This window comes from Rhinoderma darwinii, chromosome 2 (genome assembly GCF_050947455.1).
Source record: "Rhinoderma darwinii isolate aRhiDar2 chromosome 2, aRhiDar2.hap1, whole genome shotgun sequence".
In the NCBI taxonomy this organism is placed as follows: Eukaryota; Metazoa; Chordata; class Amphibia; order Anura; family Rhinodermatidae; genus Rhinoderma; species Rhinoderma darwinii.
The window spans coordinates 144,916,314-144,943,552 of NC_134688.1; the positions used below are offsets into that span (position 1 = coordinate 144,916,314).

Here is a 27,239-nt window from a genome sequence, read left to right on the forward strand (position 1 = left end):
CTCACCATCAGAACAGCTCTCATTCTTGGCGGAAACATCTGTACATGCTCCTGTTGGTGGAGAGGAGGAAGATGAAATAGAAGGGACTAACTATTGTTGGGAGCAAGTGGATGTGACCCATTCATGGGATCTGCTACTTAGTGAGTCAGCAGGGGGGGCCCGCAGTCAGAAGAAACAGAACAAGTATGGTCGGCCACTGGCTCAGCATGTATAGAATGGGCAGCGAGACCTCGGTGAGATCTCATACCGCCAAAGAGAGGGAGCGGACCATTTGAAGTTTTGTTTTATTCAATATATTAATAGGTTCATGATGGAACAGCACACTCCACTTACATTAGGATATCTGGAATTTCTTGGCCAACCATCAATTGCAATTATGATTCTTTGCCCTTCCAATGTAGACGCTTGCCTGGTCTCTATGCGTATACGAGGAATCCGCCGGTCAGCTGGTGTGAACAAATGTCGAGTAGACTGAAAGAGAGAGTTAATAGATAATGAATTTTAAAAACTCGAAGAATTACATTATACAGTCTGATGTCCGTAACACAAACCTCTTTAATCTGTGACCTGGACAACATTCCACAGTAAGGTCTCCAGTTTCTCTTAATGACTCCGACAACTTTTCCTGAAGGTTTTGCAAACTTGTTTTTAGCACTTTGTAGCTGTAACGATAGAATGCAGTTAAGGACATTTTTACTTGAAAGCTTTTCACGGTCTTCCTTATTTAAATACTACATAATAATCACAGTAGAGCCTGCCATTTTACGTTTTTATAGTAAATTTAATACCATCTTTTCTTTTTCCTCTACGGAGTCAATATCATCGCTTTCCCCTTCATCCTGTAAGACTACGGATGATGGAGCCACCCAATCCTCTCTCGACAACAGCTGCACAGCGACAAGATCTTCATGCATAGCTCTGTTAATGTTCCGCAATCCTTGCAGGAGTATCTGTGAAAGTAAATAAACATTAGTCGTGCATAAAGTCTGCGAAGTAGAAATTTATAATTTGTTTTATATTTTCATGTTTAAGTTCAAGTAAGACATCACTGCAACTACAACTTTTGAGCAAAATCTACAATATATTGTTATCTGCTAAATGTTTTCATTGTCAGTGTCTTTTACCCTACTAGACAATGGGACTGGCAGCAGAATACTGGAATCTGTAGGTGGGCCTGTCTGATGCCACCGACCACTAGGAGCAGCTGACACCAGCAAGAAGCAGTGCGATGATTGCCAACTTGTTCCTGTCTCATGCATGACCAGAATACCGGATACATGGGAACGACAGTCTTGCAGTTTCACAATCTCTATAAATATATTTCACTTTTATCTGATTCCTATATAGGGAACAAACTATTTCACCATATTAATGCGCTTTATAGTTTGGGTTTTTGTAGTGTAGCTGAAAAATATTTACTTAAAATTGTAATATTTTTATGTTTGGAAGCGGAGTATATATAAATTTAAATGCTTTAATGTGCATTTACAGTCACAACAGGATGGTTCTCATGGACATTGCCCCCAAAAAAATAAAGGACTGAAATCCACATAACTATATCAGTTTTGATATATGGCACATGAAACAGTTATGGAGTAAAGTTTTGCTTGAAAACTTCAAAACTTCTGCAACTTAAACAGTTGTCCACATTTAAAGAGGCTCTGTCACCACATTATAAGTGGCCTATATTGTACATGATGTGGTCGGCGCTGTAATGTAGATTACAGCAGTGTTTTTTTATTTAGAAAAACGATAATTTTTTACTGAGTTATGACCTTTATGTTAATGAGTTTCTCAATGGACAACTGGGCGTGTTTTACTATATGACCAAGTGGGCGTTGTACAGAGGAGTGTATGACGCTGACCAATCAGCGTCAAACACTTCTCTCCATTCATTTACTCTGCACATAGAGATATAGCTATATCGCTATTTGCAGTCACAAACACACTATAACGTTACTGCAGTGTCCTGACAATGAATATATATTACCTCCAGCCAGGACGTGATGTGTATGCAGAATCCTGACCACTTCTGTAGCGTCTCTGTAATTTACAGCACAGCAGGCGTAGTCTCGCGAGATTACGCTGTAAACGGTCATTCACAGCGAGATCTCGCTGTGCTGTAAATCACACAGACGCTGCAGAAGAGGTCAGGAGAATGAATACACGTCACGCCCTGGCTGGAGGTAATGTATATTCATTGTCAGGCCACATGAGTAGCGTTATAGTGTGTTTATGTGACTGCAAATAGCGATATAGATATATCGCTATCTGCAGTGTAAATGAATGGAGAGAAGTGTATGACGTTGATTGGTCACTGATTGGTCAGCGTCATACACTCCTCTGTACAACGCCCACTTGGTCATATAGTAAAACATGCCCAGTTGTCCATTGAGAAACTCATTAGCATAAATCTAATATAGGTCATAACTCCGTCAAAAATGATCATTTTTCTAAATAAAAAAAACACTGCTGTAATCTACATTACAGCGCCGATCACATCATGTACAATATAGGCCACTTATAATATGGTGACAGAGCCTCTTTAAAGCATCCAGTTTCATAAGACATTATACAATTTTGCTTCAGCTCTGTGGTGAAGTAGACATTTATATTTACCTCTTTGTTCTCCTCAGAATCTCCATGAACCCAGACTGTAGCCTCCAAAAAGTTCTCTCGGCTTGCCCTAAAAGTTCCTTGCAGATAAACACCAGATTTAATACCTTGTTGTAACTTTGATAGAGGAAGATGCTCTGAAAAAATAATTCTTCCATTTTCTATATCATTCTGTGTAAAAAAAAAAAAAATTTGTCAATTTAGCAAATACATTCTATTTAACTACAGTTAAAGGGGTTGTACCAGACTCAATTATCACCTGTCCACAGGTGTTCCGGAGCCCCCACAGATCGTGAGAACGGGTAAGTTTAACCTACAGTATATAGGTGTGGATAGGTGATAATTGTCGATTCTGGAAATACCCCTTTAAACCTGTTCACGGGAAGATGCCAGCTCAAACCTGCTATTTAGTGAACAAGAAAAAAGTCAATCTATGGCTGGCTCTAACAGCATGAAAGAAAGCAGAAAATAAATTTTATCATATAAAAGCACATACAGGGGAAAAAACTTGAGTGAACGCCAACACATTGAGTACCAAACCATTTGCTGAATACGCACTATAGTTAAAGACAAGAGTTGGCTGCTTCATAGTCATGTTATAGGAAACCAGTGACTGCTCTGCCCGTCTCACATATATACAGTCTATATCTCATTGCAGATAAGCAAGGAAAGCATAAAACGCTGTTTTAAAACTGCAGCAAAGTCGCAAAGCAAAGATTAATTCAGTTTTTGTAATCTAAAGAGCAGGAGATCAAAATGAACTCCAGGATTTATTTTTCTAATCCTTCCCGGTTTCCTTGTAGAAATGACAATATTCATTACAATATTTTCTCTATGTACTGGCATAGCAATATGCATCGCAGCAGGCCACGTGACACAAGGTGCCCACCATTTCTTTACTTAGGTTTTATTGTAATAAAGGTGGTCATGGTGTTGATAAAGCTGTACATCCTATTGTCCCCACTACCCCCCCCCTTGCTTCTCCCCCAAGTCTTTCCCTAGCTTCTCTCATTGATTCATAAAGCACTGAGCAATGAAAGGAGGAATTTCTTGACAGAGAAACCAGTGAGAAAAACATGGCTATTGGACTCCGAAATCGAAAGAGGAGTGTTTCAGAAAATGAGCGGGTTTTACTAGAATAACTATGGATTTGCAGAATTATTAGAGGCTGGCAGCTTTCCTTAAAATGAAGTAGGAAAAAAAAGTTTGTCCGATAATTGGACAATTATGGGTTCCCAGGAGACAAACGCTTCACATAAGCACTGACTTGACTTACCTTTTCGTCAGATACACAAGCAAGGCGGTCAACAAGCTCAGGATTAGCAATCAAACTTTTAATGTATTCTTCACCTAAAAAATAAATAAAATAATAATACCACCAAAATCAGTTGGAATAGATTGAAAAAAAAAATGTTAACGTTGAAGTGTGGCTTTATGTTTTGTGAACCCCACCGATATAATCCAATTATCGGAACCCCAATGTGCTGAAGGAATGTCACATGCTTAAGGGGATGTTGGAAATATAAGCAACCCCCCCATTTAATCTCTTAGTAGTCTGCATTCTTTCTATAGAACAGAAATAGATGGAGGTAACTGAAACAAACTGCTATTATTGGAATACTTCCTTTTGGAAAAGGAAGAAATATGACAATATAAAAAAAAGGGAATTATCATATAGGCAATGAACTTCTATATTGCTCAAGGTTCACCAAAGAAGAACATATACTTTCAAATATGTAATCTAAAACCATTAAAAAGACAACACCCCAGCATATCCTCAGGGCGGCTTTAACCGTAAGGCAGACAGTGCTCATGCGTTGGGCCCCATGGCGGCAGTACCACTTTCAACTGTATCTGCTTGAAAGCCATAGCGGAGCAGAGGACCATTGGCTCTCTGTCCCACCATTCTCTGTAGTAGGCCACAGAAATCTGGGCCCTGGGCAGGTGGCACAATGCAGTGACGTCATCACTTTACTTGCGTCCGACTTCTATATGTTGGGAGCACTATAACTAACTATGTGGGTCAAAAATGGGTTACTATTACGGTGTGTGGCCTAAAAGGGGTACTATTATGGGTGGGGCTCCAAATTGATATGATTGTTTTTATGATGTTTAAATGAACGTGTACACATTGTAAGACCATGAACGATGTTCAGGAGTGGGGCCCACCAATGTGCTAAAATGGGTCTGCATACCCTGTTAAAAAAAAAATGTAAGTTTAAAACTTTCAAAAACTTCATGAACATCACATAATTATAATGTTCTACATTTAGAAAAAGACATTAAACCTAAACATATGATAGGAATTGTACTATATCTTCATATTGAAATGTCATGCTTCCAGGTTCTCAGACAACCCATTTAAAAACATTTACAACCATGCACCAAGAAAGTAAATATTTGATGGGCTGTTGGCCATTTATTCTCATATACTTCAGGATAGGAACAAAAAAAATCCATCAGGGCTAATCAGAATTTGAACAGATTACGACGTGTAGCTTGTTTGCATGAAAGAACATGAGGGCCAACAAATGTCTGACAATCTGGAAAAGCAATATAAATCAGATATTTTAGTGGACATTTCATGTCTATGTATAGATTAACAGAAAAAATATCTAATTTAAAAAACAAAATGTACTTAAAGGCGTTATCCGGGGATCAAAAATTGCATTGCATTAATATTTTTATGTAAAAAGAAGTCACTAATGTTCTAGAATTTAAAATTCGGTACTAAAATCGTGCAGTTCAAACCCGGTGAATTGTTCCCGGAAGTCCTGGAGCTTTTCTAATATTGATGACGCGCCAACACGGCCCCACGTGACAGAGGGCTTCCGGTGTTGTTCACGTTGGTGTGTTATCAAGCGCATGACTGCAAGGGGCTGTCACATCACCTATTGTTGGAGTCCCCGAGCACAGCATCAGCTAGCGCTTTGCCCGGGACTCCAGCACTGCTCCCGACATTTGGTCAGTGACTTCAGGGGTTTCCGATCTCTGGAGTTTGAGCAGAGCATCAGCTAATGCTCTGCCCAGGGACTCCAGCACTGCTGCCAATGTTACTGTCCATTCATGGGCAGTGATGTCGGCAGCAGTGCTGGAGTCCCCGAGCAGAGCATCAGCTGTGTATCTGCCCGGGGACTCCAGCACTTCTGCCCACTTCACTGTCCATATATGGTCAGTGAGTTCAGGGGCTTCAAATTACAGTAGCGGCTTCAGATCAGCTCATGCTCTGCTCGGGGACTCCAGCAATAGGCAATGTGACAGCCCCTTACGGTCATGCTCCGACACGAACAGCACAGGAAGCCCTCAGTCACGTGGGGCCGTGTCGGCGCATCATCAATATTTGAAAGGCTACGGGACTCCCGGGAACAATTCACCGGGTTTGAACTGTACCATTTAGTACCGAATATTAAATTAAAGTACATTAGTAAGGGACTTCTTTTTACAAAAAAATATTAATGCAATTTTTGGTCTCCGGATAACCCCTTTAACAACTGCTATAGTCAGTATTATTTATGTATATTGCACTTTACAGTGAGTGGATACGAAGCATACAGAAACGACAGGTCATCCCCAGAGTATTCTACAATGAAACACGAACAGGGGGACCTGCTTGCTAGTGCTTACATACGGAGAGGATTGTAAAACAGTAGGTATAGTAATACTGTATAGTATAGCAGCCCCAAGTTTATAACAATTAGGCTATAAATAGTACTGAATGATCCGTTAACCCAGCTGTGATCTGTGCAGGCATATGTATTAAAGGGGTTGTTCCATGAACAAATGTAGTTTATAAACAATTTATCATGGAAAGTTAAGTAATTCCACAATTTTATATTTCTAAGAAAATGTTGCTGTGCCGAGATACTACTATAATAACTAACAATCGGAACCCCTGCTGTTTCTTGTGTTACTCTGGGCACATCTACCTAGCGATGCTTGAGCTGGTGGACACCGCTCACTTGCCACAGCGAAGTAAACTTTGCCACAGACGCCGTCCAATCACAGCGGACAAACGTCAGAGTAGCCTACAACCATCAGTGTATGAGCCACTCTGACGGGACGGTATCAGAACAGCAAGGGTTACTCCCCCTTTTAACCGCCCACTTGACAGTCAAATGCCTCAAATCGCATATTGGGCGCAAAAACTAAAAGTAACGATCTCAGAAACTGAAAAACCCCACAAAAAACAGAATCTGTAAGGCGCTGGCAATCTAACGTAGAGGTCAGCTGCAGGTTGTTTTGGCAGGCGACAGGTCCTCTTTAACCCCTTAAGGACGCAGCCTAGTTTGGGCCTTAAGGCTCAGAGCCCATTTTTCAAATCTGACGTATTTCACTTTATGTGGTAATAACGTCGGAATGCTTAAACCTATCCAAGCGATTCTGAGATTGTTTTCTCGTGACACATTGGGCTTCATGTTCGTGGTAAAATTTGGTCGATATATTCAGTGTTTATTGGTGAAAAATTGCAAAATGTAGAGAAAAATTTGAAAAAATAGCATTTTTCATAATTTAAATGCATCTGCTTGTAAAACAGACGATTATACCACCCAAAATAGTTACTAGTTCACATTTCCCATATGTCTACTTTAGATTGGCATCATTTTTTGATCATTCTTTTATTTTTCTTGGACGTTACAAGGCTTAGAACATAAACAGCAATTTCTCATATTTTTAAGAAAATGTCAAAAGCCTTTATTTTAAGGTACCTCTTGAGTTCTGAAGTGGCTTTGAGGGGCCTATGTATTAGAAACCCTGATAAAACACCCCATTTTAAAAACTAGACCCCTCAAAGTATTCAAAACAGCATTTAGAAAGTTTTATAACCCTTCAGGCATTTCACAGGAATTAAAGCAAAGTGGAGGTGAAATTTGCAAATTTCATTTTTCTTGCTGAATTTCAATTTTATTAAAAAATTTTTGTGTAACACAGAAGGTTTTATCAGAGAAATACTACTAAATATGTATTGTCCAGATTCTGCAGTTTTTATAAATGTCCCACATGTGGCTCTACTGCGCTCGTGGACTAAAACACAAGCCCTAGAAGCAAAGAAGCACCTAGTGCATTTTGAGGCCTCTTTTTTATTAGAATATATTTTAGGCAGCATGCCAGGTTTGAAAAGGTGTTGAGGTGCCAAAACAGTAGGAATCCCCCAATAGTGACCCCATTTTGGAAACTACACCCCTCAAGCAATTCATTTATGGTTGTTGTTACCATTTTGACCACACATTTTTTTAACAGCACGTATTTGAATTGGGCTGTGAAATGAAAAAAATTTCATTTTTTCCAATAAAATGCCATTTGTGATCAAAATTTCTTATTTTCACAGGGAACAAAATACCCCATTTTGTTGCCCAATTTGTCCTTAGTGTGGCAATACCCCATTTGTGGTGATAAACTGCCGTTTGGGCCCATGGGAGGGCTCAGAAGGAAAGGAGCGCTATGTGTTTGTTGGAGTCCAGATTTTGCTGGATTGGTTTTCGGGTGCCATGTCGCATTTGCCGAGCCCCAGAGGTATCAAAGCAATGTAAACCCACCAGAAGTGACCCCATTTTGGAAACTACACCCCTCAAGGAATACATTTATGGTTGTTGTTAGCATTTTGACCGCACAGTTTTTTCACAGCACCTATTTCAATTGGGCTGTGACATTAAAAAAATGAAATTCTTTCCAATAAGATGTAATTTTTTATCAAAATTTCTTATTTTCACAGGGAACAAAATACCCCATTTTGTTGCCCAATTTCTCCTGAGTGCAGCAATACCCCATTTGTGGCGATAAACTGCCGTTTGGGCCCATGGGAGGCCTCAGAAGGGAAGGAGCGCTGTGTGTTCTTTTGAGTACAGATTTTGCTGGTTTGGTTTTCGGGTGCCATGTCACATTTGCAGAGCCCCAGAGGTATCAAAGCAATGGAAACCCACCAGAAGTGACCCCATTTTAGAAACTAAACCCCTCAAGGAATTCATTTATGGGTAATGTGACCATTTAGACCCCATAGTTTCTTCACAGAACTTATTTGAATTGAGCTGGGAATTAAAAAAAATATATTTTTTCCAATAATATGTAATTTTAGCTCAAAAATTCTTATTTTCACAAGAAATAAAATACTCCATTTTGTTGCCCAATTTGTCCTGAGTGCGGCAATACCCCATTTGTGGTGAAAAACTGCCGTTTGGGCCCATGGGAGGGCTCAGAAGGAAAAGGACCACCATTTGGCCTACTGGGGATTTTCTATTGCGAAGTCATGGAGGTACCAGTACAGTTGAAACCCGCAAGAAGTGACCCCGTTTTAAAAACTACACCCTTAAGGCATTCATCTACATGTGTAGTGAGCATTTTGACCGGAGACCTACACCCCATAAACTGTAATGTGGGTTCTCCTGGGTACGGCAATACCCTACATGTGGCTGTTATCAGCTGCCTGGGCACACAGGAGGGCCCAGAGGGGAAAGACGAGGGGGGATAAGCTGTGCGGAGTACATCAGGGTAAGTAAAACTGGGGTAGATTAAAAATCAAGGACTGTATGATACATCTTAAAACACTTTCATACAGAGCTCTGGTTATTCGGGACACGTGTCACATTGATATATTGTGTCATCCCTTACCGCCCTCTTATAGCAGACTTTGCACCTCTTTTGACTTTTTCCCTTCTTGCCAGTTTGGGGAACTTCTCCTGGAAAGTGTTGCCACCCTGGTATGATGCGTGTGGCCCCGCTTCCAGAAGTACTGGGTGCCCCCCCTTCTTGGTCCCTAAAGATTAGGTTCTTGATAATCACCACTTGAAATTCCAGGAAAGTTCCCGTCTGGCCTGCACATCGACGTAGCACGTACACATTGTACAATGCCATCTGTATGATGTGCCCGGCCAGCTTCTTATACCACACCGCATGGCGCTGTAGGGCTTCATGATTTGATCTGACAAGTCCACCCCTCCCATGTACCTATTGTAGTCCAGGATGCAGTCTGGTTTGGGGGTGGCCTTTCCTTCATATATCCTAAACCTGTAGGTATACCCTGATGCACTCTCGCACAGCTTATACATCTTCACGCCATACCTTGCCCTCTTACCCGGCAGGTACTCGCGGAATTGAACCCTCCCTTTAAAATGTACCAGGGACTCCTCAATAGAAATACACTTGTCGGGGGTGTATGCTTGGGAAAACCGGGCACTGAAACGGTCTAATAGGGGTCTCAGTTTATACAAACGGTCAAAATTGGGGTCATCTCGGGGTGGGCACGGCTCATTATCAGTATAATGTAAGAAGCAAAGTATTGCCTCATTTATTTATTTTTTTAGGTTCTAGTTCAGTTCTGAAGTTGCTTTGAGGGGCTTATATATTAGAAACCCCTATGAAACACCCCATTTTAGAAACTAGACCCCTCAAAGTATTCACAACAGCATTTAGAAAGTTTATGAACCCTTTAGGTGTTTCAGAGAAATTTAGAGCAAAGTAGAGGTGAAATTTACTTTTTTTTTTTGTCAGAAAATCCTCTTTATACCATTTTTTTTATAACACAAAAGGATTTATCAGAGAAACGCAACTTAATACGTATTGCCCAGATTCTGCCGTTTTGAGAAATATCCCACATGTGGCCCTAGTGTGATAATGGACTGAAGCACCGGCCTCCGAAGCAAAGGAGCACCTAGTGGATTTTGAGGCCTCCTTTTTATTAGGCACCATGTCCGGTTTGAAGAGGTCTTGTGGTGCCAAAACATTGGGAACCCCCCAAAAGTGACCCCAATTTGGAAACTAGACCCCTTGAGGAATGCATTGTAGTTTTCTTGGGGTGCATGCGGCTTTTTGATCAGTTTTTATTCTATTTTTAGGTGGCGTGGTGACTAATAAACAGCAATTCTACTATTGTTTTCTTATTCTTTTACTGCGTGCACCGTGCGCTATAAATGACATTCACTTTATTCTGCGGGGCGATACGATTACGGCGATACCAGATGTTTATAGTTTTTTTTTATGTCTTATGGCGTTTGCACAATAAAATACGTTTTGTAAACAATCATTCACTTTTTGTGTTACCTTATTCTAAGAGCCATAACGTTTTTATTTTTCCATCAATAAAGCCGTGCGAGGACTTATTTTTTGCGTAACGAACTGTAGTTTCCATCATTACCATTTTTAGGTGCATGCGACTTTTTGATCTTTTTATTCAATTTTTTGGGAGGTGAAGTGACCAAACAATTGTGATTCTGGTACGGTTTAATATTTTTTTTTACGGCGTTCACCGTGCGGGATAAATAACAAAATAATTTTGTAGTTCAGGCCGTTACGGACGCGGCGATACCAATTATGTATAGTTTATTTGTTTGTTTATATATTTTTATTAATAATAAATGACTGATAAGGTAAAAAGTGGGACTTTTACTTTTAAAACTTTTATTTTCTTATTTTTACTCATTTTTTTTAACTTTTTTTTAACTAGGGGACTTGAGGGCAGGAGGCCCTGATCGCTATTTTAATACACTGCACTACATGCGTAGTGCAGTGTATTAGAACTGTCAGCTACTCACTGACAGCAAGCATAGTGGGTCCTGACGTTGTCAGGACCCACTAGGCTTCCGTCTATGGCATAGCCGGACGCCATTGTTTGGTGTCCGGTTGCCATAGTCACCATCGCCGGCCGCTATCGTGTAGCAGGCCGGCGATGGCAGCTTAACCCCTAAAAAGCCGCGATCTCTATAGAACGCGGCTTTTAAGGGGTTAATCAGCGGGGACACAGCGATCGGTCCCCGCTGTAGGAGCTGTGACAGCTGCTGAACAAGACAGCAGCTGTCACAGCTCCTGTATGTGTCGGGAGGACGGCCGAAACGGCCGTTAATCCCGAGACGTACTATTAGGTCATGGAGCGCGAACGATACAGCTGCCATGACCTAATAGTACGTCCAGGAGCGGGAAGGGGTTAAGGACTGCAGCAGAATAATGTAATAATACAAAGCAATTGGAAAGTAACCAAAAAATTTTAAATTACACACTGATCAATAACTTACATGTAAATGCTACAATTCCGTCCTCCAGCGCCTTCTCTTTGTTGCCGCGGTCATTTGTTATAAGTAGCACTTGCAGGTTTTTGATGTTTGCGGATTTCTTCAGGTGTTTACTATACCATTTTGCTGCAGTCCGAATTGCTCTGTCATTTCGATCATTAGCATTTTCCCCCCGTTCTTGCTCTATATAGGTTTCTCTGTTAAGTACAAAAATATTACTATTACTCTTGTATCAGTCAAGTACCAAACGCCTAAATACTACTCATTTTAAATTTCTCGGATATGGGACGGACCAGCACGGAGTCCACATTTCAAAGTTGCTTAACCCCTTCCCTCCGCAGCCATATTTTTGGTCTTTCATTTTCCTTTCTTCCACTCCACTTTCCAAAAGCCATAATTCGTTTTTCTGTCGATACAGCCATAGGAGGGCTTCTTTTTTACAGGACGAGGTGTAGGTTTTCACGGCACAATTTATTGTATCATATGATGTACAAGTGATTCCTCCATAGTTTTTTGGGTTTCGTTTTTACGGCGTTCACCGTGAAGTAAAAACGACACGTTAACTTTATTCTCTGGGTCAATACGATTGCGGCACTACCAAATGTATATCTTTTTTTATGTTTTACTACTTTTACAAGGAAAAACTAATTGTTAAATACAAAAATTGTTTTTTTGTTGCCATATTCTGAGAGCAATAACTTATATTTTTTCGTCGATAAGCCGTCTCACTGCTCAGTCTTTGCGGGACAAGCTGTAGTTTTTATTGGTACATGCAACTTCTTGATCACTTATTATATTATTTTGTGGGAGACTAAGCTGTTATTTGTTGTTGCTTTAGGGCATTTACCATGCTAATTAAATAATGTTATACTGTAATAGTTAAGACTTTTACAGACACGGCTACTCCAGTTATATTTATTTCATCACATTGATTTTACATTGGGAAAAATAATATTATTTTGTATATATAAAAACGAAAAAACTAAGTTTTTCAGACTTTTTTTTAATTTAAATTATTCCCCCTAGGTGTTTTGAACTTGCGATCATTGGATAGCTTTCACAATATATTGCAAGATGTCGTATTTTTAACCAGCTCCTATTAATGGCTTAATAGGAACACAAAGATGGCAGACCTGGGGGACATTCATTAGGCCCCCTAGGCTGCCATGACAACCATTGACACCCTGTGATCACATCACAGAGGGGGTCGATTGGGTATGGGCTAAGATGGCACGGTCTCGATTGACCGCGCCATCTAAGTGTTTAAACAAACTGGATCATGGTATTCTACGATCCGGCCTGTAGCACTGAAGAAAAAAAATAAAAAGTTATATATATATATACACACACACACACACACACACACACACACACACACACACACTGCTTCAGTGTATCTAAAATAAAGATTAACCCCTTTTCAACATCCGCTGTATGTGTGCGTGAGATATATATATATATATCTCACGCACACATACAGCGGATGTTGAAAAGGGGTTAATCTTTATTTTAGATACACTGAAGCAATGTTGTTTTTCACGCTTGACATTCGCAAATAGAAATTGGATTTTTGTACTTTAATCTCTCTCATTGAATTCATTAGGGGGACACCACACCATGGTTATAGGCCCTTGCCACTAGGAGGCTGATTATAGGTAGGAAAAGTCTAGGCGAATAAAAATAGCAGGTTATGGACACTAGGCTAAAACTGATTAAGCCAGTGACTGTGAAGGGTATGGCCTGCCTGGGCGGATACAAGACTCTTTCCTACCTAGTGTCAGCCTCCTAGTAGCATGGGCTTATGCCAATGGTGCGGTGTCCCCCAATATTAATTACGAAATAATGAAATACAAAATAAAAAAACCATATTACACCCCCATAGATTTTATGAAAGTAGACACCTTACAGAAAGTAAAAATGCTACCCAGGACTTTGAATCCAGGTTCATTTATGATATTTTGAATCAAATGCGTAAAAAGTTATGCTTGCGGCTAAAAATGTGAGTGAGAAACACAAACCGAGAGTGGGAAACAACACACCTTCTAGAAATAAACGTTGTAAGATGTGCATAGTTCATGCATGCCTATGGGTACTGTTACACGGCGAAAGGAAACGAGCGCCGATCAATGAGACAGCTTCAGTTAGGCAATCTAACTGAAATGTCAGCTGCAGATTTTTTTTGGAAGGTGACAGGTCCTCTTTAAAGAGGCTCTGTCACCACATTATAAGTGCCCTATCTCCTACATAATGTGATCGGTGCTGTAATGTAGAGAAGTGGTTTTTATTTTGAAAAACGATCAATTTTGAGAAAGTTATGAACAATTTTAGATTTATGCTAATGAGTTTCTTAATAGACAACTGCGCGTGTTTTTACTTTTTTACCAACTGGGCGTTGTAAAGAGAAGTGTATGACGCTGACCAATCAGTGACCAATCCGCATCATAGTAAGGATGCACTCCTAATCGTTGGTGCTATTGAGGTTCGGGTTGTACCCCACTTCTAGAAATATAGAGAAACCTGTAAGCACTCAGGTTTCTCTATATTTCCAATCCGCATCATACACTTCATTTCAATGAACCTCCCTCCCAATCGACATGGCTCCCTAATAGACCATTAGGCACCTTTAAATGTGGCGCCTGCAAGGCGTGCAGATATATCGCTAAAAGTAGCACATTCACCAGTGCAGCGACGGGAAAAATCTATGAAAATAGGGAATTTGCCAATTGTAGAACTAAGGGGGTCATTTACATGGCTACCTGTGCCTGTGAGCAAAACTATATAGGCAAAACAATTCGGGAATTTCGGAGGAGAATCTTGGACCACATCGGCAACATACGTAGGAAAGATGAAAAACAACCTATAAGCGCACGAGCGCCAGGGACATAACATCCCAGTAGAATCTGAAAGTAAATACCATGGATAATAGGAAAATATATACTTTTATTAATGTATCACAATACATGGTATAATAATATCAAATGTATTAAAAGACTGTATATGGCGGATCATATATCAAGAGGAGTAACAAAGCGGTAAGTATGACAAAATACCATGGGAAGCACAGAAAACATAACCAAAAAATCCCCACATCTCAATGCGACCATACCAAAAGCACAGATGACAAGAATAACAGAGAAAGAGAGACTCTATATCGATGTGAATGAAATACCCACATGGAAAGAGTGCATGTCATAAATCTGCAAGGAATGAATAGCGTGTTTTACACATCGACATATTAGGTGAACATAATATTGAGAACATAACTCATGCAAATACCTGTCGACATGATGGAAGCAGGAGATGAGGGGAAATGGCACAGGAACGCCTCGACGCGCGTTTCGCCCACGACCGGCTTCGTCAGGAGGCTACCGTATATACAGGACCGGGGGTTTATATACCGCCATATGTAAACCGATCATTGATTAATTCATTGGTGGCATCTGTGGGGTGCACGTATGGACGGCGCTCGCAGGCCATGATGCGAACACTGCATCATCAGAAAGCGCCATGCTGTCTGCGGTGTGACGATGCGTCTCACGACATGAGACGCACGTCACCATAGTAACGCAGACAAACAGAGTGAGACGTGGATATCTGAGGGCTAAACATACATCCCGTGAGGGATTATTGGTGAGTAAACCTAAGTCTAAGGTGATGTTTGATCCTAATGTTCGGTTTATTACAACTTTCAACTCCCAATGGGTCCAGATCCGTAATATTATGCAGAAACACTGGAATGTCCTACTCACGGATCTGGATTTATCTACTTGCCTGTCTAGGCATCCCTCTATTACTTGGAGGAGATCCAAAAATTTGCGGGATCTTTTGACATCCAGTCATTATATCTCCAAGATTCCAACGAGCCCTTTTGGTGGCCGTGGCCCACCATGGGGATCATTCAATTGTGGTAATTGTATGGCCTGCAAATTTATTTTACGGTCATCTACCTTTCATGACTCCAAAAAAGCTCAGGAATACAAGATCGTGTATAACATTTCATGTAAAACTGAGGCTGTGATCTATTTTGCAACATGCCCGTGATCTTATCTATATAGGCATGACGAGTAGATCTTTCAAGACACGTGTACTTGAACATGTCAGTAAGATTCGCACGGCATGTAGCACTAAAGACATTGACCAACTTCAACCGATTCCCAGACATTTCTATCGATACCACTCTTGTGACCCTAGCGGTATAAGATTTCGAGGGATCGATAGGGTTAAATTGGGATGTCGAGGCGGAGATGTACGCAAGGCTCTCTTAAAGAAAGAAATGAAATGGATTACCCTGCTTAACACTACCACACCATTTGGTCTCAATGAGGCCACTAGCTTCAAACCTTTTTTATAAACCATCATAGTTAGCGCGAATTTTAATTTTAGTTTTTGGGGGACCGCTATTCTGCTTTTTTGTTTCTGTGATATGTTACTAATTTCAGCTGTGTTATATTTTAGTGCTGCTGTTTCTACTGGTGACATCTACCATCATGTGGGCAATACATCTTTCATCGTATGGACCTTGAATGACCATCTGCTGGGCTTGCTGTCCATACTTCTGGCCTTTTTGCTTTGTACATTCAGTTTTTATATTTTATTTTGTACTGTTTTTATTATTTATATTTTATATACATTTTTTTTGTTCTTTATTATATTCTTTATTTCATAATTATTGTTCACATTTGTGCATTTTCACTTTATTATTATGCATTTATTGTATATTACGTATGTAGGGTTGTTTTTTCACATAACAACGCCTTTTTGTGTTGCGCTATCATTCTGCTTATTCACCTTTCAATTTTTTGTTTTTGTGTATTATAAATTCTTTTATAATTTTTCTTCAAAAATATTTTTTTTTTTTATATATTATTTATTTTTTTATTTTTTGATCATTTGATTATTTTGATTTATTTCTGTATTTAGATTTTTCGCTGTAATATATATGATATATACTTCTGTACATATTTATACACATCTTTTCACTATAATTAATTATTATATTTATATTTTTCCATATAGCACTGTCTTATACTTTACTCACAACATATATATTTCTGTTTCTATGCTTCACTTTATTCTTTGTTGTTCTATTTATTTGTAGGTACATACTCGTTTTCAGTCTATTTATTTTTTATTATTTTTTATTTATTTTTTATTTATTATTTTTCATTTTATTTTAATTTATATATTTATTCATATTTATTTTATACATAAAAATTATTTGTTTTAGTTTATATTTATTTTCATATTTCATGTGTCTATGTATTTATTTAATTGGTTTATGTCTGTGATGAACTCTGTATCAAAATACCATTTAGTGATACATATACTATATAGAGGCTTATTATTATATACTTGTACCGATTTAGGTCACTTATAATATTTGTTAAAACTCTCCTCTTGGGCTTGCTCATCACATAGTTATTTATCTATTTATTCATTATTATTTCTCTTTTGCCAATGTTTGTATGAACGCTATAAAATATTCTCTTTCCTGTATTCCCTGATGGTCTCTGCTGATATATGTGTACCAGACGCTCTCCGGCGCATGCGCTGTGGGCACTGTATCTCAGGGTGCCTCACTCTGTTTGTCTGCGTTACTATGGTGACGTGCGTCTCATGTCGTGAGACGCATCGTCACACCGCAGACAGCATGGCGCTTTCTGATGATGCAGTGCTCGCATCATGGCCTGCGAGCGCCGTCCATACGTGCACCCCACAGATGCCACCAATGAATTAATCAATGATCGGTTTACATATGGCGGTATATAAACCCCCGGTCCTGTATATACGGTAGCCTCCTGACGAAGCCGGTCGTGGGCGAAACGCGCGTCGAGGCGTTCCTGTGCCATTTCCCCTCATCTCCTGCTTCCATCATGTCGACAGGTATTTGCATGAGTTATGTTCTCAATATTATGATCACCTAATATGTCGATGTGTAAAACACGCTATTCATTCCTTGCAGATTTATGACATGCACTCTTTCCATGTGGGTATTTCATTCACATCGATATAGAGTCTCTCTTTCTCTGTTATTCTTGTCATCTGTGCTTTTGGTATGGTCGCATTGAGATGTGGGGATTTTTTGGTTATGTTTTCTGTGCTTCCCATGGTATTTTGTCATACTTACCGCTTTGTTACTCCTCTTGATATATGATCCGCCATATACAGTCTTTTAATACATTTGATATTATTATACCATGTATTGTGATACATTAATAAAAGTATATATTTTCCTATTATCCATGGTATTTACTTTCAGATTCTACTGGGATGTTATGTCCCTGGCGCTCGTGCGCTTATAGGTTGTTTTCCTAGTTGGCTTGGGGTTTCTCCTCTGTCCTGTTGTACCTTATTTTGAGGTCCTTTTGTAGGTTTACAATACGTAGGAAAGATGATACTTGCTTAGCGAGACATATGAGAGAAAAACATACAGATAAACAAGATGAAATTACATTCAAAGTCATAGAAGTGATCAGACCCTCTATCAGAGGAGGTAACCTAGACAGGTTACTTTTACAGAAGGAATGTAGATGGATTTATCGTTTGAAAACACTACATCCATATGGAATCAATGACTATATGTCATATGTAAGCTTCATCTAAATTTCAGCATAATACATGACATATAATTCCATGTCCACCTTTAATACAAGAAGATAAGGGATTATGTGCTACTAATAATATAATCCGATATCAGCATCAAAACACAAGGGATGTACCACTAATAATATGACTGATATCTGCATCATAATACAGATCAAATAGGGGACTATGCGCTATTAATAGCATGATCTTACATCTACATCTAACATAGCTAGAAAAGGGATGTGCTGATATATCACTGTATATCACTCCCTTAAATATATATTATACACACCCCCAGGGCATTGGAATATGCCATCTACTATATGTGCTGATAGCCTGACACACCTGTATATTACCCCATACTGTTATAACATATGCATTGGACAGATTCAGACAGGTCTGGCATCACTCACTATGTATATAGTGAATCCTGGTGCTGTCCCTCTGCTCTAACGTGGAGGAACAGTCTGTACAGCACATTCCTGCAGTTTAGTGTGGAGAGACAGGGCATGCCCATTTCCAACAGGGCTGACTCTGGTACTCGGACCACGCCCCCTCATGACATCAAGGGAGGCTGCAAGGGTGCAGACCATTGATTGGCCAGCACAGCCACACCCCCAAAAATCGGGGCGGGACTCTAGCAAAGACGTGATGCCAGATCATTGGCTGAAGATAACAGTGGGCTCATGAGGAGGAGGGTACTCGGTCTTTAAAAGACAGAACACTTTGCCACTGACAGTGGCTAGCAACTATGTCCACGTTTGATCATAGAATCAGTGCATTGTCTACACAGACCTCTGGAATGCCAGAAGGTCTAATCTATTAACTCTGTGAGCCCCTGATGAATTACTGCAGAGTTACTTATGAGTAAGGAAACGCGTAGGGCTAGATAACTACAGATAGGCAGGATTAGTGTGTTGCTAAACACGAGATCCTCACAGTGGAATCCACAGCAGCAGCAGCTGAAGCTGTATCAGCTACTGGCACACACTGGGCTTGATAAAGCAGCTGATCTGCTAATAAGAGAGCTGCAAAGACATCTCTATAGCAGCAGTAGCTGAAATACAAGAGATTCATATAGAGGAACTCCTAGAGCAGCTGCTCATGTTGCTTTAGTTCCTGGCACACACCTTGTGACAAGGAGGGTACCGGTCCCAACTTGGAACAAAAATATTTAAACATAATATTTTTTGAATAACTATAAAAAAATATAAAAATAAATAAAAACCAGGAAAATGCTAAAATAAATTATAAATACTAGAGTGTGATGGTATTAACCATTTAAATCTCATCCTTGTCCTGTCTGAACTTATTACATATGTCAATGTAAAGTGCGCAAGCGCTAGTGAACGAACCTTATGGATACAATTGTATCACTATCTGAAATTGCTTAAAAAAAGAAATAAATCTCACATTAAAGGTTAGGTTCTAACCAAAAAATTCCCATTGGTATTCATCCAGTGAAACGCATCATACACTTCTCTCCATTCATTTTTAGCAGTACTCGCAAGATCACGCTGTGCAGTCACATACTCCCACATTAACTTTACCGAAGTGTCTTGAGAATGATAAGACATCACCTCCAGCCAGGACGCGATGTCTATTCACACTCCCGACACTTCTGTAAAGTTTCTGTGAATGACAGCACAGCTGTGCAAGTAAGTGCCCAAGAAACTTTACCGAAGTGTCGAGTGTCGCGTCCAATGTCTATTCACTCTGAAGACCCTTCGGTAAAGTTAATGTGGGTGTATGTGACAGTACAGCGTGATCTCGCTGTGTTGCGAGTACTGCTAAAAATGAATGGAGAGAACATAAGCTACATAAGGAGATCGGCGCTATAATGTAGGTGACAGTAATGCTTTTTATTTAAAAAAAAACTATTTTCACCACTGTATTAGCAATTTTAGATTTATGCTAATTAGTTTCTTAATGCCCAAGTGGGCGTGTTTTTACTTTAGACCAAGTGGGCGTTGTACAGAGGAGTCTGTGACGCTGACCAATCGGCATCATGCAGTCCTCTCCATTCATTTACTCAGCGCATAGGGATCCTGCTAGATCCTTATGTGCTGTCTTATACTAACACATTAACAATACTGAAGTGTTTAGACAGTGAATAGACATTCCACGGGATGTCTATTCACAATCTCTGCACTTCGTTACTGTTTCTGTGGTAGTTACAGCAGAGGAAGTGAGATCTCGCTGTAAATGACAGGTTACAACAAGATCACGCTTCCTCTGCTGTAACTACCATAGAAGCAGTAACGAAGTGCAGAGATTGTGAATAGACATCCCGTGGAATGTCTATTTACTGTCTAAACACTTCAGTATTGTTAATGTGTTAGTATAAGACAGCACATAAGGATCTAGCAGGATCCCTATGCGCTGAGTAAATGAATGGAGAGGACTGCATGATGCCGATTGGTCAGCGTCACAGACTCCCCTGTACAACGCCCACTTGGTCTAAAGTAAAAATACGCCCACTTGGGCATTAAGCAACTCATTAGCATAAATCTAAAATCAATAATAAAGTGGTAAAAATAGATTGTTTTTTTTAAATAAAAAGCACTGCAGTCACCTACATTATAGCGCCCATCTCCTTATGTAGGAGAGATAGGGCACTTATAATGTGGTGACAGAGCCTCTTTAAGGAATTGATATCTATGCAATTTTCTAGATACAACTGTAGGCTCATTCTTTAGTCCACCAATTAGAAACACATGCATTGAAACATGGGCACGAACATCACATTTCTTTTAGTTGATCCTGCTAGTTTGACAAACTATGATGATCCGCTAATGTCACTTGTGAATGGGGAATAAAAAGGATCTGACAGGCGTGCTGTCAATCAGTATCTGATGGGCCACATTCCACAGATGTGGGTTTTTATGGGGTGGGCGCAATCAATCATCCGACATAGATAACAAAACAATACACAAACATCAACTATACAAGGTAATATATCATTAATATTTCCCAACATAAAGCCTGTAGATGAATAGTTATTCAGAATTACCGATGGTGTTCATTAGTGAATGTATAGAAGTACTTTTCGGGATGATTTGTCATATCTCTTATTCTCTTGTATACTGGTGCACTGCGACGCCTCACTTCCTGGAGGACAGTCTGCAATAATATCACATTCTGCATGACGGGATCCTCGAGGATATCAATCTAAAACACAAAGAGGTACATGAAAATGAGCCACGATTAAAACCTTTCCAGAAATGAGAGGTTAAGAAATTAAAATTATATAGCATCTGATCAAACAATCTGTTATGTTTAGAATAAAGAAACAAATATTGCCCCAGTAATAAAAAAATCCATGAATTGTCTAAACATAAACGCAAAAGAAAAACGTGTTAAACAGCATGCAAAAAGTCATACTTATAAGGGTGTCAAGTATACAAAGAAACATAGGATTCTAGAATGGACAATATGCTACTCCCAAAACCACTGTAAGTGAAGCTCCACTTCCGAAATCATTGTAACTATTTATTAGGAAGTCAGACTGAGTCTATTAACTAATACGTACAATATGCTGCCTAGCAACCAGTTACACTGCCTGTAGGTGACAACGCCAGACCTCCCCCCACATTATGGATTTCGGTCATCTGCTGAGGAGTGGAAGATAGCAGCCATGACCCAGAACTGGATTGTGTAGATCTATGCAAGGGGCATTGCAGGTGGAAATTAGAGAGTCCGCATGGGACTTTGCCTCTCCGTAACTTGTACTTTAACTATTATAACACTTTCCTAATATACATGAATGAAAACTACAATTCTTAGCAGCTGCTAGTTAGACACATCTGGAGGATGCAAGCAGTTTGTAGCTCCTGGATTGAGACCGATGACAGACTGCGGCAATGTGCTAGCGGACATCTCTCACGTGAAATATAACATTTTCACGAAGTGCATTAACTCTTACGGATTTTGTGACAATTAAGGTTTATAGCATATTTATTTCCCGTTGCTTATATAGCACCGACATATTCCGCAGCACTGTACAGATATTGTCATCATGATCATCAGTCCAAGTTGTCAATGTAGGATCACAATCTAATTTCCCTTCCTAAAAGGCACATACCCACTAGGGCTAAATTCGGAGGAAGCCAATTAACCTTTCAGTATGCTTTTGGAGTTTGTGAAGAGACCGGAGCACCCGAAGGAAACCCACGCAATCACTGGGAGAACATAAACGCCATGCAGATGTTGTCTTTGGTCAGACTTGAAACCAGGACCTCAGTGCTGCAACACAACAGTGCTAACCACGGAGATATTGTGCGGACGCTTATTTTGAATAGATATTTTATATAAATGCCTCATTAAAGGGTTTTGACTGCTAAAATCCCCAAATAACTCCCAAGCAGGGGATGCTCGATCCTACTTTTCCATGGTAATGCAAGTATAGTCTCTCTCCACTACCATTTTTAGCAAATACCAAATGTGGCCAGCGGTCATACCCCTACCTATCACTTATAGCATATCAAATCTATATGCCATTAATTGTATTTTTAGGTGTATACCCACCTTTATTCCCATCCTATTATGTTATCATTTATAGGATACGCCATGACATTATGATCGTCGGGGGTCTGACCCCTGAAACTACTGCGGATTAGTAGAGAGATTAAAATGTATGGGTATGTGCACACAGTCTATTTTCTGACATTTTTCGGGGCGTAAATGCCAGAAAAAAAAATCGGAAGCAGAACGTCTCCAAACATCTGCCCATTGATTTAAACGGGAAAAACGGTGGTCTGTTCCGACAGGCCGTTTTTTTACGCAGCCGTTTTTAAAAACGGCCGCGTAAAAAAAAACAGCCGTGAAAAACTGCAGGTCACTTCTTGGGACGTTTTTGGAGCAGTTTTTCATAGACTATTGAAAACCGCTCCAAAAACGGCCATAAAAAACGCGAGTGGCTTAAAGGGAAAGTGTCATGATTTTTTTTGTAATTGATTTATTATATTGCTTGTAATTTAATGTAAAAAAAAATTAGATTTATTTGTGTTGTCACTCTCTACTTTTTAATGTATTCATACTTTTACTTCTCTATGGGGGCTGCTATTTTTTTTTTCATCCCTGTATGTGTCGATTAACGACACAGAGATGGAATACGGCAGCACAGGGCATAGGACTCCATGAACAGCAGCCATTCATGGCTTCTGCTATCTGGCTCTGTACTGCGCAGACGCTGGTCAGAGTCACACAGCAGAGAAGCCAGTTTGTAGGGAGATAGCAAGCCCCATTATGAAGACCGGCTGCACTGCAGGTAAGGTGTGTGTGTCTGTCTGTCCCTCTCTCGCTCTCACAGACCCCCGCTCTCGTGACACTCGACAGCCCCTGTCGCTAGATGTATTTTCAGTGAGGACGGTGTGTGGAGCTAAGCTTGTCAGATGTAGCAGAGCTGAGTGAGTGTGTGTCTGTGTAGTAGTGATGTGTATAGCAGTGCAGAGTGTGTGTGTATGTATGTATGTATGTATGTATGTATGTATGTATGTAGCAGTGCTGCGTGTGTGTGTGTAGCAGAGCTGAGTATGTATGTACGTAGCAGTGCTGACTGTGTGTAGCAGAGGTGTGTGTGTGTGTGTCAGATTGGAGTATGCACAGGCGCCGCTGATAGTTCATAGCCGCTTATCAGCTGTTTGGAAGAATCAGCGATGAGCACCCCCCCCCCCCACACACACACACACACACACACACACACACACAAACATGCAAAATCAAGTGTAATCAAGCATTTTCTGATGCGTTTTTTGGCATGTAAAATGCGCAAAAAAAAAAACGTGTCAAATACACGCCATGTGAACCGGTCAACTGAAAAGTCATTCACTTCACTTTCATCATTCTAAGGGTATGCTCACACTTAGTGTTTTCAGTCGTTTTTCGGGTTGTAAACATCCCAAAAAAATCGGAATTTACAGCACAGCAGGCATAGTCTCGATGTAAATGACAGTTTACAGCGTAATCTGGTAAGACTACGCCTGCTGTGCTGTAAATCAACCAGAGACTTTAGATAAGTGTCCGGATTCTGAATACACATCATGTCCTGGATGGAGGTAATGTCTATTCATTGTCAGGACACTTGAGTAACTGCACATAGTGAACAATGCAGGGTTACTATGTGCAGAGTAAATGAATGGAGAGAAGTGTATGATGCTGATTGGTCAGCGTCATACACTTCTCTCCACAACACCCACTTGGTCAAAAAGTAAAACACGTCCAGTTGGGCATTAACCCTTTAAAGGGAATGTGTCGCTACAACTTTATTTTTTTTTAGTTAAACAATTATTTAAGTGATTACACATTGTTTTCATTTTTTCACAAGTCAGGAAATATTATAAATTAGATTCTAATTTATAACATTTCCATGTGATGAGCACTAGAGGGAGCAGTTCCCAAAATTGCAGCATGGTCAATGTGGTAAAGAAACCTCATTGCTTTATGCTGCAAATTTGGGGTAGACACACTCGCTCTAGTGTCCTCACACAATCCCCCCCTCCCTTATTCTGGCTAGTGCCAGGAGAAGGAGGGGTTTGACTCTTCAAATCTCCTACACTGTGTGCCGCCATTTTCTGAGCGACTGCACAGTGTAGGAGGATTAAATACAGTGCTCAGACGACAGTAGAACACGAACAGAATACACACATCAGATACAAGAACATAAATTACCTTCTCCTGCCACCGCCGCCTCCTATTCCTTGCGCCTTGGCTTCCTTGAAAATATGGGCAGAAGCCGCGGCCGGAAGTCGTCATCTTACAGTCCGGCAGCGGCTTCTGGTCCACAAGAAAATGGCGACGGATTTCGCTCTGCGAACGAGCTTCGTTTTGGTCTGTGTGGGAGCAGCGCATGCGCCGTTCCCACACAGACGGCGTACGCTGCAGAGAATGGAACGGCTCCCGTTCGCATTTTCTATGGGGTTGTATGTGCCGTATTCCGTCTCTGTATGTGTCGTTAATCGACACATACAGAGATGAAAAAAAAATGGCAGCCCCCATAGAGAAGTAAAAGTAGAACACAAATAAATAAAATTTATGTTAATATCATATTAAAAGCAATATGATAAAAAAAAAAATAATTTCATGACACCTCCCCTTTAAAGAGGCTCTGTCACCAGATTTTGCAACCCCTATCTGCTATTGCAGCAGATCGGCGCTGCAATGTAGATTACAGTAACGTTTTTATTTTTAAAAAACGAGCATTTTTGGCCAAGTTATGACCATTTTTGTATTTATGCAAATGAGGCTTGCAAAAGTACAACTGGGCGTGTTGAAAAGTAAAAGTACAACTGGGCGTGTATTATGTGCGTACATCGGGGCGTGTTTACTACTTTTACTAGCTGGGCTTTCTGATGAGAAGTATCATCCACTTCTCTTCACAACGCCCAGCTTCTGGCAGTGCAGATCTGTGACGTCACTCACAGGTCCTGCATCGTGTCGGCACCAGAGGCTACAGTTGATTCTGCAGCAGCATCAGCATTTGCAGGTAAGTAGCTACATCGACTTACCTGCAAACGCCGATGCTGCTGCAGAATCATCTGTAGCCTCTGGTGCCGACACGATGCAGGACCTGTGAGTGACGACACAGCGTGATCTCTGGAGAACACGGCTGTGTCTGCACTGCCAGAAGCTGGGCGTTGTGAAGAGAAGTGGATGATACTTCTATACACAACGCCCAGCTAGTAAAAGTAGTAAACACGCCCCGATGTACGCACATAATACACGCCCAGTTGTACTTTTACTTTTCAACACGCCCAGTTGTACCTTTGCAAGCCTCATTTGCATAAATACGAAAATGGTCATAACTTGGCCAAAAATGCTCGTTTTTTAAAAATAAAAACGTTACTGTAATCTACATTGCAGCGCCGATCTGCTGCAATAGCAGATAGGGGTTGCAAAAATCTGGTGACAGAGCCTCTTTAAGGACCCAGCCTGTTTTGGTCTTCAGGACCCAGCTGATTTTTTAAAATCTGACATGTGTTACTTTATGTGGTAATAACATAGGAATGCTTTTACCTATCCAAGCGATTCTGAGATTGTTTTCTCGTGACACGTTGTACTTTATGTTAGTGGAAAAATTTGGTATTTATTTCTGAAAAACACCAAAATGTAGAGAAAATTTGCAAAAATGTGCATTTTTCTCAATTTAAACGTATCTGCTTGTAAAACAGATAGTAATACCACACAAAATAGTCACTAGTTACCATTTCCCATAGGTCTACTTTATGTTTGCATCGTTTTTTGAACGTCCTTTTATTTTTCTAGGACGTTACAAGGCTTAGAACTTTAGCAGCAATTTCTCATATTTTAAAGAAAACTTCAAAAGGCTATTTTTACAGGGACCAGTTCAGTTCTGAAGTGGCTTTGAGGGCCTTACATATTAGAAAATCCCCATAAATCACCCCATTTTGAAAACTGCACCCCTCAAGGTATTCAAATCAGCATTCACAAAGTGTTTTAACCTTTTAGGCGTTTCACAGGAATTAAAGCAATGTAGAGGTGAAATTGAGAAATTCATTTTTTTTTGCCGAAATTAATTTCTAATAAAAAAAATTTTGTACCACAGAAGGTTTTACCCGAGAAATGCAACTCGATATTTTATTGCCCAAATTTTGCAGTTTTTAGAAATATCCCACATGTGGCCCTAGTGTGATAATGGACTGAAGCACTTGTCTCAGAAGCAAAAGAGCACCTAGTGGATTTTGGGCCCCCTTTTTTTTTTAGAATATATTTTAGGCACCTTGTCAGGTTTGAAGAGGTCTTGTGGTGCCAAAACAGTGGAAACTCCCCAAAAGTTAACCCCATTTTGGAAACTACACATCTCAAGGAATTTATCTAGGGGTATAGTTAGCATTTTGACCACACAGGTTTTTCACTAAATATATTGGAATTAGTCTGTAAAAATAAAAATCTACTTTTTTTCTGAAACATAGAAATTTTTAATATTTACAAGGAATAACGAAGAAAATGCACCCCAACATTTGTAAAGCAATGTCTCCTGATTACGACAATACCCCATATGTGGTAATAAACTGCTGTTTGGAC

At 40.0% G+C, this 27,239-nt stretch overlaps 1 protein-coding gene across 2 annotated transcripts in view; it reads right to left on the bottom strand.

Moving 5' to 3' along the window:
- The window catches only part of DIS3 (DIS3 exosome endoribonuclease and 3''-5'' exoribonuclease), a 56,090-nt gene that overhangs the window by 25,192 nt on the left and 3,659 nt on the right, over window positions 1-27,239 (bottom strand). For both annotated transcript variants that reach the window (XM_075852331.1, XM_075852332.1), the window contains exons 3-9: window positions 21,211-21,368; window positions 11,616-11,809; window positions 3,893-3,966; window positions 2,620-2,787; window positions 789-950; window positions 552-662; window positions 334-471 (exon numbers count right to left, since the gene is read on the bottom strand). In XM_075852331.1, the coding sequence (XP_075708446.1) occupies window positions 334-471; window positions 552-662; window positions 789-950; window positions 2,620-2,787; window positions 3,893-3,966; window positions 11,616-11,809; window positions 21,211-21,368 (1,005 nt within the window). The remainder of the gene's footprint in view (window positions 1-333; window positions 472-551; window positions 663-788; window positions 951-2,619; window positions 2,788-3,892; window positions 3,967-11,615; window positions 11,810-21,210; window positions 21,369-27,239) is intronic.